General features: G+C 44.6%; 1 protein-coding gene across 2 annotated transcripts in view; it reads right to left on the bottom strand.

Moving 5' to 3' along the window:
- The window catches only part of KIAA1549 (KIAA1549 ortholog), a 664,130-nt gene that overhangs the window by 43,405 nt on the left and 606,955 nt on the right, over nt 1–13,770 (bottom strand). For both annotated transcript variants that reach the window (XM_069227988.1, XM_069227989.1), the window contains one exon: nt 4,632–4,777. In XM_069227988.1, coding sequence (XP_069084089.1) covers nt 4,632–4,777 — 146 coding nt within the window. The remainder of the gene's footprint in view (nt 1–4,631; nt 4,778–13,770) is intronic.

Genomic DNA, 13,770 nt, shown 5'->3' on the forward strand with positions numbered 1-13,770 from the left:
GGTGCTTATTTTTCCTGTCCCCTGCTGTATGAAAATACGCTTTTGCGTATGGTCCACATCAGTTGATTGTAGCTCTTCCTCAAACCTATGCTTTTGCATTTGGGAGGTTAGCGAGTGCTCTTCTGTATAAGAGCCTGAAGCTGGGTCGGTTGCAGTTTGTTTCGGGACCGAAACCCTGTCTGCGTCCTTTTTCGGCTCCGAGGTGACTTTTTTCATTTTCGGGGCCGAAACCTGTCGGCGCCGATCTTCTTCGGGGCCGCTGTCTCGGCGTCGAGCCGTGTCCACACCGGCATCTCGGTGTCGAGGCTTGTCTCCAGCACTTTCTCGGTCCCGAGAAGGCTGCGTGCCGGTGTCTCGACCGGAGTCGGACGATCTCGGCACTGTTTGGGCCTTTTTCGGTGCCGACGGTCGGTCACCGAATTTATGGGTGGAGCCATGGCCTGGTGGCAGTGGCGTCCCCTGGGCCTTGTAAATCTTCCTCTGTGTGGTTTTCGACATCTTACTCACGGTTTGTGTATCGTCGAATCCTTCGGAGTCTGAGTCTTGGATCGAGAAGGTACCTTCCTCTTCTTGTTCCTCGAACTCTCGGTGGGCTGTCGGCGCAGACGCCATCTGAAGTCTTCTGGCTCGACGGTCTCGGAGTGTTTTTTTTCGGGACCGGAACGCACGACAGGCCTCGCAGGTGTCTTCACTGTGCTCAGGTGACAGGCACATGTTACAGACCAAGTGTTGGTCTGTATAGGGGTATTTATTGTGGCATTTGGGGCGGAAACGGAACGGGGTCCGTTCCATCGGCGTTCTTCAGCACGCGGTCGGGCCGACCAGGCCCCGACGGGGGATCGAAAAAACTACCCCCGAAGGGCACCGGAGCTCTTCGATCCTTCGACGCGGTGTTGAATCTAACTACGCCGATCCCGAACGCAACAATACCGACGAAAATCTTCTGAAATTAGCTATCTTTCCGTTCCGAAACTCGGAGCGACAGGAACACGTCCGAACCCGATGGCGGAAAAAAAACAATCGAAGATGGAGTCGACGCCCATGCGCAATGGAGACAAAAGGAGGAGTCACTCGGTCCCGTGACTCGAAAGACTTCTTCGAAGAAAAACAACTTGTAACACTCCGGCCCAACACCAGATGGCGAGCTATTGCAAAACATGCGTATCTACAGCGACAGATGCCATCGAACATACTATTTACCAGACTACTGACTTTTATGTTGCCCATACCTAGGGTACCTACTTTGATCAATTAAGGGAAGGTAGGCTTTTTTAACTTATAATCATCAATGGCAGTAGTAGAGGGATGCTATTAGCCCTGAAGAATGCCCAAGACCTAGTATAGGCTTTGCAGAAGGGCAGAAACATGTCAGCACTAAAGGGGGCCACGATACTCTGTACTGTCCAGAATGAATACTTTTTATTAGTATTTTTATCCATAACAGGATACCACCAAATAAAGGAACCCTTGGGGTGCATCCTAAGGTATTGTAGTCAATTAACTGGAACCCAGAGAAATATCCAGGCAAGTAATACATAAGAACTCCCTCAAGGTAGTTCCCCTTGAGGTTGAGTCCGCCCAGCTGGTGTTATCTTATTGGGGTGGGATGAGGTGGCCAATGATGAAGCATGTCACCTTACGTGAGTGAGACTACTTCATCCAAATCTTGGAACTGCCCTGAGATTGACTAGGCAGGTATAAGGGGTGGATAGTACTTCTTGGAAATGAGTACTAAAGATAAAAGATATAGCACCATCTGATTCAATCGCTGTGTCATGATGAGTTTGTGATAGTTTACCTGAGGCAGATGCTGGATTTGCTTTAGCCTCCTTTCCTCCTCAAGTATTATACAGCCTTCTATGCTGTCCCACACTGGCATTCGGAGTCACTGCAGCAAAGTGGTACAGACTTGGTGCAACGTCTGCAAGATATCACTATGGTGTGTCTGTTGAGATAGGCAAGCATCAAACTCACATTATACTGATCATTTAACCCTTGGACTTTCCAAACACCTAATATTAGCTGCCGAAGAGTGTGAGGAAGATCAAGTAATCAGTGCATATTAGTTGTGCATGCTGCGTATGAATAATATGTGCACATTCAGCTTCAAGACTAAGAATTCTGTGGAAAGCTAACATGGAAAAACCAATTTAACACCCACCCACTTTAACACTTCCAATTAGTTGAAATACCATCTACTACCCCCCACCCATACTAACATTCCAAATCTAAGTAAACGTAACAGGATACGTCCCAGGGGCTGCCAAGGGGCCAAGCGTACAGCAGAGTTGGCACGGAACCAGGTGGCAAATGGTGGCAAGAGGAATCACAATAGGGAGCAGCTCTCACTGGTTGAGGGAAAGTTTCATAGGTAGACTCAATTCTGCTATCTGCAGACACAACACAATTGTAACAACTATTTTCAAAGCACACTGTTTGCTAAAGAATGCGCTCTGTTTCACAGTCACAGTCTGCCAGACTTGGGCTGTCAGAGTTCCAGTGTAGCAGACGCAAAGCATTATCATTCACCCCTGAGATGCCCATCACATTGAAACGTGGGCGAGGCTAAGCTGTTTACTTGGTGGTGGTATGTAGGGGGAGGGTGGAGATGGATGGGGGTTAAAAAATTCACTAGAGATTTTTGCTTCTTTGGGATTAGAGAATTAGCTAATCTTGCATTGAAGTTGATGAGTAGTTTGACCAGATATTTAAGGGACTATCTGGCTTCAGTCTTCTGGAGGAGGCGCTTCATGGATAGGAGCTTCCCTGGGGGGCAGACTGACCGCAAGAGCAAAATCCAGATAAAAGCTGATGGCATTTCCTTGGTACTCAATGCTCTGACACTTAGTGGCCAGTCTCGGGATCGTATCCCTGTGTCTGTAATTTAGCAAGCCAACCATTATTGGTTGCGCCGAGGCCCATAGTGGAGGCGGGGGACGAGGGAGCATTGCGCATGCTCTGCTGTGGAGGCAGAGGTTAGAGCATCCCCAAATTGGGAAACTAGCATTGTCTTTACTTAGGTCTCCATTATATCCATGGCAGTGAATTCAGGGACACCTAAAATACGGAGGTTGTTGTAAAGGACCGCACTTCAAGGTCCTCATTTTTGTTTTCTGTAACTTTCAGAACTGTCTCAATGCTTAGGATGTGTTCAATGGTGGTTCTGTGGGTAGCTTCGATATCAGATACATGACTCAAGTTGATCAAAGCTGTCCTCATGCTTATCCAACCTCTCCTTAATGCGATTGATTAATAGTGGGAGAATGTTTTTCATTTTTCTAAGCCTATCTTTGATTTCCTTATATGGTGTGATAACACCAGGTGTGGGTAAATCCTGGGCCCAGCAATCAAGGTCTGGTTCTGCAGTGCTGCTTAGTGTGGAATGACAATTTAGGCTTCTCCTTAACATGTTTGCCCCTGGTGAGCAAAGTGTGATCTGGTTAGATTGCAAGGCAGTGGTTGGAGTCTCATCCATCTCATAATGAACACCTACAAGAATGCTCCAGGTTCCGCCACTCTCCAAACACCCTCATGGCAAGAGTGGAGGGGGGTGAGGGCTTGGGGGAGGAGGATTAGGGGGGCAAGGCAAAAAGCAGCTCACTAGAGCACATGCAGCACAGCTTGTAAGTTTTAGCCACAAAAGCCTCCCACGCAGTGGTCACATGTAGCTCTGTGTATTTGAACACAAGGCACCCACTAAGGCTGCCTGGGTCCTTACAAGGCAGCACTTCGGGACAATGGATCCGAACTGCAAAAGGAAACAGCAGGTGGGACCTACCAACAGACCTGCAAGCGGACTGTTTGGGAGGTGCAGCTATCAGGGAGAAACAAGTGGTAGTGATGGTTTCAGGTGGGGCCCCCTCACCGCCTGGCCCAGGTTCTAAGATGGTCCATGCAATTATTTTCAGCTCAGTTCCCCACCACACTCCACCCACCCTCCACTCATCACCAAATAACTTTCAAGAGTGCCCAGCAGAGGCTCACCTTCATGGTTGTGCAGCTTGCGATGTTTAATCGGTCTACACGGTCAGGTATGATCACACAGGCCACCAGCGCAACCCGTCCAAGGTGGGAAAGGGACAGAGTGTGGGCTGGAGCACAAGCATCACTCCTGAAACGCAGGCCCTCCAAGCCTGAGGCTGGTCCCAACTAGGCACCTGCTTGCGCCCACAAGCCCAATGTCAGATTGCTGCTAATGCTGCAACCTATGGGAACAACGGGCCAACCGCCCAAGGTAAATGTACGGAGCCAGAGTGGCCCAGCAGACAGGATTGGAATGCACTCTAGACAGAGATGATCCTCAGTCAGCAGAGCCATGCTAGGCGGCAGCCATCTTGTTGCCAGGCTCTATGGCACTGCCTTGCCCCGTCGTATTTACCTTTAAATCCTCATACATTGCAAGTTATTACCCTCATGTCCCCCTCACCACCCCCAATGTTTGAGTTATTTTATTTAACAAGTGAGCAGTAGAGGCAATAAAAGTAATATGCTGTGAATTACTCTGTTTCAGACGGTGACTTAAATGTCATACCAATATCTGAATTCCCAATGTCACACCTTGTGCCACGACCTTTATCTAAAAAGAAAAGCTAGCATTAAACATCTGATAACCCAAGTAAGAGACCACGTACCTGCAGTGCCCCCAATGGGTCGTGGTCGCGCCACTGATGGCATCTCTTCTGTGTACATTGCCCTTGAGGAGTGCTTCACCTCAGACTGCTGCTGATGGTGGTGATCTTGAGCTGTAGAGGGCATGAATCCTTGCCCATAGCCAGGTCTACAATGGGAAAACAAAGGATGACTTAACACCTAGACTTAAAGTCTAGACTGAGCTGCTAGCAATCCATACAAATCACAGCCTTTCTACCATAAGCAAAACACAAAAATGAGATTAAAAAAAATCACTAATGGAAGAATATACGCAATATCACGTGAAGCCAACTTTGAATAATAATAATAATTATACCGTGGTATTTATTTTAACATAAAATGTTATACTTTATTTAGGAATCTGCCCGGATGAATAGCTGAAGGAGACAGCAACTAAGTGGCATGAGTTGAATTAGCCTCTCGCATCCGCTCTGAACTCTGCTACATTGTAGGAAAGAGCTGAAGATACACCACTTTAACGAATTCTACAACATGATGAATTAACAATATGACGAATTAACAGTCCACCTCCTGTCTCGTAACGCAGCTTCTCTTCAAACTCTCATTGACTGTCTGTACAGCACTCCGCTGGCTTTTGGATAGATTTGCACTATTCAAATTCAATACACATCCTGACACATAAGAACACTGGCCACTGGTGTTCTGATAAAAGGACCATTAGCCCTCAGGCACCTGTTCACTTGTTACAGAGTAACACTGTGGTTTAATTGACAAAACAAATAGGAAATGGATTTCAACTTTTCTACTTTCTACACAGAATCAGCTCCAAAGGCTAGAGAGATGATTTATGGTCCAGGATGGTACGGTTCTCTGCTACAGAGACAAATCTGTTCGGTGTTGCCTATGCAAGATCTACTGGTTTTGTCAATGTTCTTTTAGCCAAGTTGTATAGAAATGCGGCTACTGTGCAATGTGGCTGAAATAAATTTAAAAAAGCACTATGATGCGGCCTGGTCTGACCACGTCAGAGTTTTTTTATTTTTAGCCAGACTATATAGCAGCCCTGCTGCTGTACAACTGGGCTAGAAAAACACTTTTAGAAATCCAATAGCCGAGCCCTTTTTTTTATGGTGGGAGGGAACAGGGCAAAAAAAGTGGGAAGGGGCAGGGCAAGCAAGAAGCCCTAGCGTGGGGGTTACGGTGCAAGCAATAATTAGGGAGGAGTAGGGGATAGGGCAAACAACGATGGGGCAAAACAACAGGGCAATGGTGATGGTAGAATAACTGGGCAAGCAACAGCACCATGGCAACAACAAGGAGTGGGAGACGAGGGGGCAGACGACCTGCAAACGCATGCACTTTTATTGACTACTAAACTAAAATAAAACTTTTAAAAAAGACTCTGAAATCATATAAGCAGTGAAAGGACACCGGCAGCCGAAAGCAAGAAGCATTTGGGCCATCCTCCCAGGGAAGAACAAACACACTAAGAGGAAGTGAAGCTGGTACACGCTGGCCAAATAGAAACAAGGAAATTACAGTGAAGATGAAGCCAACCAAATGGTAAGCAATGGGCCGCTCTAAGCCCCCACTAAGATAACAAAGTAGTTCACAAGTAACAGCATATGCACTGTCTCAGCCAAGATCTAAAAAAAGAGGATAATTAAACCACAAATTTATTTCTACGGCATTGGTTCTTGTATAGATTTACAGACTTTGCTGCGGATTCCCTGCTGTAAAGCTCTAGATACAAGTATGTTACTAATAATGACCTGCTCAGTCAGGTCACCTTCTCTCTGCAGTCAGCCTGTCTTGACAACATTGTCCAACCCGTGATGACTATTTAAGAATTGAAGAAGGCACCTGAATCACCAAATGGCCTCTTAGAGGTGACGGAGGGCTGCACATCAGATATAATTTATACTGGCTACCAATGCTAATGAGTTGTGTTACTGGTTTGTAACCAAATTTTCACCAACTCTTTATCTTTAAAATCCGGTGTCTCCAACGTTTTCTGTAGTGAGAGGTAATTCTGAGCAGTAAAAATTGTGAGCTAATAAAAGCAAAGCAATTTGTGCAATTTTACCAGACACCTTCAGGCCCAGATTCCTTTACTTTAAGCTTAATTTCCATAGAGTCAGGTACTACAGTTTGAACAAAGTAATTAGGGCAGGTGTCTTCACCCAGTTGATTGTGAGCTACTGGTATCGCGCTTACACCTTCAGAGTAGCTCATAGCTTTGAGTTCATTTTTAAAAAGGAGCGGGTCAATAAAGTATATTTTATCTTCAATAAGTACGTGCTGTGTTTTCCTTTGCAAGTTAATGGAGTCTGTATTTATTTTATTTAGGCTTCTTCATTATAATAATCTGGCTGCAGGTAGCAGGACTGATAATGGTCAGTGCTCGACTCTGCTTTATGATCCAGGGAGGGGTGAAGAGCTGAAGGACTGATGTGTGTAACTCTTAAATAGAAGCTCAACAACTCCATAATGGAGCCTGAGAACAAAGTCTTTCTGAATGCTTTTCAATTGGAGAAAATTAAAATGAAGAGTTAAATAAATGACTGAGTTAACTCTTCATTTTCATTTTCTACTATTTTAAAGTGTTGCATTTACACATGGCAGGCATCTTGCTCCCAGTGGCCGGCAGACAATGTGCTATATTTATAACTGACAAATACAGCCATTTTTAGGTTGAGCCTACCAGACAGTGCAAGCTGTCTGGTTGTAAAAAAACTATTGTTAAATTACAGTGGGCTTACAGCCGGCCCGCTGCTTTGCGTTAGAGTCACTCGTATTTGTTTACTTCTTATTCAATGGCTGGCCTTCCTTTTCTTGTGTTTGTCCCTCACCTGGAGCACAGCTTTATTACCATCCTTTTGGTTGGTTGGTTGACTTGTATCCTTCCACTTCTCATTTTTTGGGAACTACTTTTTTCTTTTTCGTTAAACACCCCATACGAGTGCACGTTTTCTCCCTGTGTCTCTTGTGTTGCTCCCCCTTCTTCCTCCAATCCCCTTGTGGCATCTTTGTTGCTTCCACCACCACCAGGTCATCTGTTGCTTCCCCATCCATCGGAGTCTGGCATTTTTTTTATTTTTAAACCCTCCCTCCAAAATCTCATTTGCTCCCATGACCCTCCGCTTCCCGTTGCTCTACCCATGTTTACTTTGCCCTCATCCAGATTCCCTAGTGGCCCGTCCTCACTGCTTTTGATCTCTGATCCAGTCAGAGAGCAGTTTGCTCCCACAGAAAGGACGCAAGAGCCCTTCGTGCGGCGTAATTTGCATTTAATTAGGTGTTTGGCCCTTCACTCACTGACAGAGTGGCAAAACATTGAGTGTGGAAAATACTACATATCAAACTACTTTTGTTGTAGTTTCAGTTTTTGCTTTTGTGAATGTATGTTGATAGATTGCCTTTTAAAGGCTCATACTTTGCATTTCAATTACTGAGCATGTATGGATCTGTGTCTGTATAAATTTCTACCACTACAAACAGCAGCCTTGTCTCCTCCGGACTCAGACACCAGCACCCAGGGATACAACTACCCAGTAATGGAGCATCTCCACCTTTCCTTCCCACCCTGGCTGCTTTGCATGCATCCTCATTGACAACTCCTGGCCATGCTCTCAGATGCCAGCACAATTATCCTGTCACATCACAGGAGGTGCTCTGCCTTTCATCCACAGCACTGGCTACATTGCAAGAATCCTCAATGAGAACTCCCTGTAATGCTCTAAGATGCCAGCACTGCGATGAACTTTAACTATCTTGTCCCACCCCAGGATGTGCTCCACCTTTTATCAACAGCACCAGCTATATTGCAAGAATCCTCAACAAGATCTCCCTGCTGACCTTGTAGATGCCAGCACAACTATCCTATCCCATCTTGTGAGATGCTCCGCCTTTCAGCCACAGCAGCAACCACATCAAGACTGTTCAGTGAGAAGGTGTGTATTTGCTGGGAAATCTTCTGCACTGAGGACCACCCTTAGTCGTCCTAAAGGTCTTTGATTACATTGGAGTGCGAGTTGGAGGATATTGTATGTGTTTCTCTCCAGTTACCACCAGCGCCTGCAAAGATTTCTGCATTGTAACTTAAACAAACATCATGTCGACACGCACATTGGTAATACTTCATATTCAGTATCTAACCAATTTCTGTTTTGCAGTTTTAAAAATAAAATACTACAAAAATCTGATTTGTGGATGCAGCACTTTAATCTCCACAATATATAAACACCCATGAGGACTTTATTTTCTTTTACTAGAAGTGGTTGGGGAAATGGGTTGGATGGGTCACGACAGACAAAAAGTTTCAAAAGCAGTATCTGATCAAGAAAGCAGCATTTCAGTCACTGGGACTTCAGGTGCAGAATGGAAATCTCCACATTCTCTCTAACATGAGGATGTTCCCGCTTCAATGGCAGTGAATTCAGTGACGTTAAATCTTCCACAGCAGTTCAGGAGAGGGTACAGCTCAGGACTTCTGTGACAGACTTTCTGTCCAGGGGTCTTCCCTGACCTTCTTGGTACACCCACCACTTCTCATTGTAATGTTTGGTTAGTCCGGTTAGTGATGTACGGATAAACTTCTATCTTACTACATGTCACCATCTATGCGTGTTTCTGTCTGTCTCTAGGTCTATTTCTTGACCTGTCTTAGACAAACATTCTATTACTCTAAGGCTCAGCTTGGATAGCATGTTGCTAATAGATGTTCCAAGGCTTTGCCAGAAAGCAAAATTTGCAGCACTAACAGGATGCTATGGTGGTTTGGTGTTCATGGGGCACGCTCTCCACCTCTGGCAGGCTCCACTCCTTTTTCTATTTTGAATAAAGGACTTATCAGTACTATAAGCTGTCACCCATCTCTGACTCACTTTTTAAAGTTGTTCCCACAGATGCTTCTCCCTGTGATACTGTTGTTTAATAGAGTAGAGGGCAGTGCACATACCTTTAATACTGTCCCACCAAGAGTAGGTTCCACCAATGCCTGCATCACACTGCAGCCAAGAGACGTTTAGAGCGAGAAACTGATCTCAAGCGAATCCAAGGAACATTAATTACCGGATTATTCAGAAGTGTTACATAGGATTTTGTTTGTTAATATTTAGTTTCTTTTTTTATAGCAATGTGTTAGAAACAAACATTAGAAAAAACACCTTATCACTCACTTTATAAAGGCGAGACCTATCTACATGGATATATCTATAGATAGATCTATAGATATATATATAGATCTATCTATAGATATATCTATGTAGATATATATATATATATATATCACTTTTGTCAATATGTGTGTGGTTTCCCTGGGGGCTGCGATCGGCCCCCAGGAAAACCAGACCCACATATAAAAGCGATATATATATATATATATTTATATATACATATATATGTATGTATATATATATATATATATATATATATATATATATATATATATATATATATATATATATAGAGAGAGAGAGAGAGAGAGAGATTTGCCACCAGTAGTCTTGCAGTTGCAGCTTGCGTCTTCAAAGCAATGCACATACTTCAACTGACGCTTTTCAACTGTAGCTTTTAGGCAGCCTGCGCTATAATACAAATGAAATGTATGTGCGGGTTGGAGGGCGGCTATGGAGAGATGAAGGGCACTTTTGCTGGGTGGTAATGAGGGAATCCGAGGAGGAGGGAGTGGGAGCACCAATAATGATTGTTGGACTGGGCGCAGGAGGTGCTAAAGACTGTGACGAATGGTATGTGACAAGGTGTTTTTTGAGTGTCTTGAAAGAACGTGCTGATTGAGGGAAGAAGCGCAGGTAAGGTGGCCTCTACTGTTGCACGTATCTCACACACACCATCGATTTTGTGACTGTCTACGTAGGCTAGTGTTTTAGAGCAACAGTTTAGCCAATAGCAGAGATGGCATCTTGATGGATGAATGCTGCTGTCACTCGGGTTATAGAGGACAGCTCTGACATAGGATCAGAGACTGAGACATCAGATACTGAGACAGCATCTGAGGGATAGGACAACGGCGCAGACTCTGGGAGCGATTTTTCAGTCGGTTGAGTCCCATTCGATAACTCCTCTTCCAGTAAATTATGAGGGAGGTGATGAGGACAGTCCTGCTGTCCCTTCGCAAGCAGTCTGTGCAACGGGGTAATAGTGGGTTAGCCCAACCCAGAGAGCAGGTGAATGCGGCGGCAAGCAGAGAGAGAGAGTGCTCTCTTGGGAGCTCCCCAATTTAGTTCAGCCCCAAATTCCACCGCCCAAATCGTACTATGGAGACATCAAAATTATCTATCGCAAAACAAACTGGTTTTGTAAGGCAGGCACCTGTGTTTTTGGTCCTAGGTTCAACGGCCATATAGAGAAACACACTAAATCCAAACATTTCTGGAAACTAGACATTCAGGGGAGTCCACAGAGGTGTGACTTGTGTGGATTCCCCAAAGTTTTCTTACCCAGAATACCCTGCAAAGCTGAAATGTTGAATAAAAACTCTATTTTTCTCGCATTTCTGTCACACAAATTACAGGAATATGCTGGGATCCACAAAATTCCTACCACCCAGTGATTCCTCACCTGTCCTGATAAAAACACTACCCCACTTGAGTGCCTACACTTAGTGCCTGCGTCAGGAATGGATCACCCCCAGGGTCTACAGCTGCCTCATGTAAGGACCAACATTGACCGTTGTGTGATCTATTCCGGTCGTGGGCACCAGGCCTACCCACACAAGTGAGGTACCATTTTTATCGGGAGACTTGGGGGAACGCTGGGTGGAAGGAAATTTGTGGCTCCTATCAGATTCCAGAACTTTCGGTCACCGAAATGTGAGGAAAATGTGTTTTTTTAGCCAAATTTTGAGGCTTGCAAAGGATTCTGGGTAACAGAACCTGGTCAGAGCCCCACAAGTCACCCTATCTTGGATTCCCCTAGGTCTCTAGTTTTCGAAAAATGCACTGGTTTGGTAGGTTTCCCTAGGTGCCGGCTGAGCTAGAGGCCAAAATCTACAGGTAGGAACTTTGCAAAAAACACCTCTGTTTTCTGTGAAAAAATGTGATGTGTCCACGTTGTGTTTTGGGCCATTTCCATTTGTGGGCGCTAGGCCTACCCACGCAAGTGAGGTACCATTTTTATCGGGAGACTTGGGGGAACACTGGGTGGAAGAAAATTTGTGCCTCCTCTCAGATTCCAGAACTTTCTGTCACCGAAATGTGAGGAAAATGTGTTTTTTTAGCCAAATATTGAGGTTTGCAAATGATTCTGGGTAACAGAACCTGGTCAGAGCACCACAAGTCACCTTATCTTGGATTCCCTTAGGTGTCTAGTTTTCAAAAATGCCAAGGTTTGCTAGGTTTCCCTAGGTGCTGGCTGAGGTAGAGGCCAAAATCTACAGCTAGGCACTTTGCAAAAAACACGTCAGATTTCAATGTAAAAATGTGATGTGTCCATGTTGCGTTTCCTGTCGCGAGCGTTAGGCCTACCCACACAAGTGAGGTACCATTTTTATCGGGAGACTTGGGGGAACACAGAATAGCAAAACAAGTGTTATTGCCCCTTGTCTTTCTCTACATTTTTTCCTTCCAAATGTAAGACAGTGTGTAAAAAAGACGTCTATTTGAGAAATGGCCTGTAATGCCCATTTTGGAAATACAAAGGTTTGCTTGATACCTATTTTTCACTCTTTATATTTCAGCAAATGAATTGCTGTATACCCGGTATAGAATGAAAACCCATTGCAAGGTGCAGCCCATTTATTGGCTCTGGGTACCTAGGGATCTTGATGAACCTACAAGCCCTATATATCCTCGCAACCGGAAGAGTCCAGCACACGTAACAGTATATTGTTTTAAAAAATCGGACATTGCAGGAAAAAGTTACAGAGTAAAACGTGGTGAAACATGGCTGTTTTTTTCAGCTCACTTTCAATATTTTTTTATTTCAGCTGTTATTTTCTGTAGGAAAACCTTGTAGGATCTACACAAATGACCCCTTGCTGAATTCAGAATTTTGTCTACATTTAAGAAATGTTTAGCTTTCCGGGATCCAGCATTGGTTTCACACCCATTCCTGTCACTAACTGGAAGGCGGCTGAAAGCACCAAAAATAGTAAAAATGGGGTATGTCCCAGTAAAATGCCAAAACGGTGTTGAAAAATGTGGTTTTCTGATTCAAGTCTGCCAGTTCCTGAAAGGTGGGAAGATGGTGATTTTAGCACCAGAAACCCTTTGTTGATGCCATTTTCAGGGAAAAAAACACAAGCCTTCTTCAGCAGCCCTTTTTTCCCCCATTAAAAAAAAAAAAACGAAATTGTCACTATATTTTGGCTAATTTCTTGGTCTCCTCCAGGGGAAACCACAAACTCTGGGTACTATTAGAATCCCTGGGATGTTGGAAAAAAAGGATGCAAATTTCGTGTGGATAGCTTAAGTGGACAAAAAGTTATGAAGGCCTAAGCGCGAACTACCCCAAATAGCAAAAAAAAAGGGCTCAGCACTGGGTGGGGGTGGGTGGGGGTGGGTGGGGGGGGTTGGGGGGGAGGGGGGGGAGAGGGACAAGGCCCAGCAGCTAAGAGGTTAACATGCAGTCATCTGTGTCAACACTAAACATCAACATGACGGTGTTTTAGTATCATTGCTTTCTGACACTACAGCAAGGATTCCAGAAAATAGACTGTGCCCAAATACTGGAAGACGGTGCTAGAACTGAAAATGATCCTATCTTTAATTGGAACATATTTCTATGACACCAATTTTGAGGGAAAGCAATAAAATGCACATTAAAGTATGGACATAAAGTTAAGCAACGTATCTGATAAAGACTTCTAGTTTCAGATTCCTTACCTGTGAATTTCCTCAGGCCTCAGCTTGATCCCGGAGAATTTCGTGAGTAGTACCCCTGCACGGTTTTAGTAGTCATCAGTGCTGGAAATGACATTGGGGGTCCTATATAGGCACCACCTCGGCGCGCTGACGTCAGTACTTGTCTTCCCATGCCAGCTAGCGCTGATCCAAAGAGAGCTACCCCTCAGCCTCTTTTTGTCTGGCCTTTTTTTTTTTTTTTTTTTACCTTTGTTGAACATTATTTCGAGTTTTCTACTCCTGGTACATTGAGGATGTCATTGAGGAAGTTTGGATTAAAGCCCTGCCTGTGACA

This window comes from Pleurodeles waltl, chromosome 4_1 (genome assembly GCF_031143425.1).
Source record: "Pleurodeles waltl isolate 20211129_DDA chromosome 4_1, aPleWal1.hap1.20221129, whole genome shotgun sequence".
In the NCBI taxonomy this organism is placed as follows: Eukaryota; Metazoa; Chordata; class Amphibia; order Caudata; family Salamandridae; genus Pleurodeles; species Pleurodeles waltl.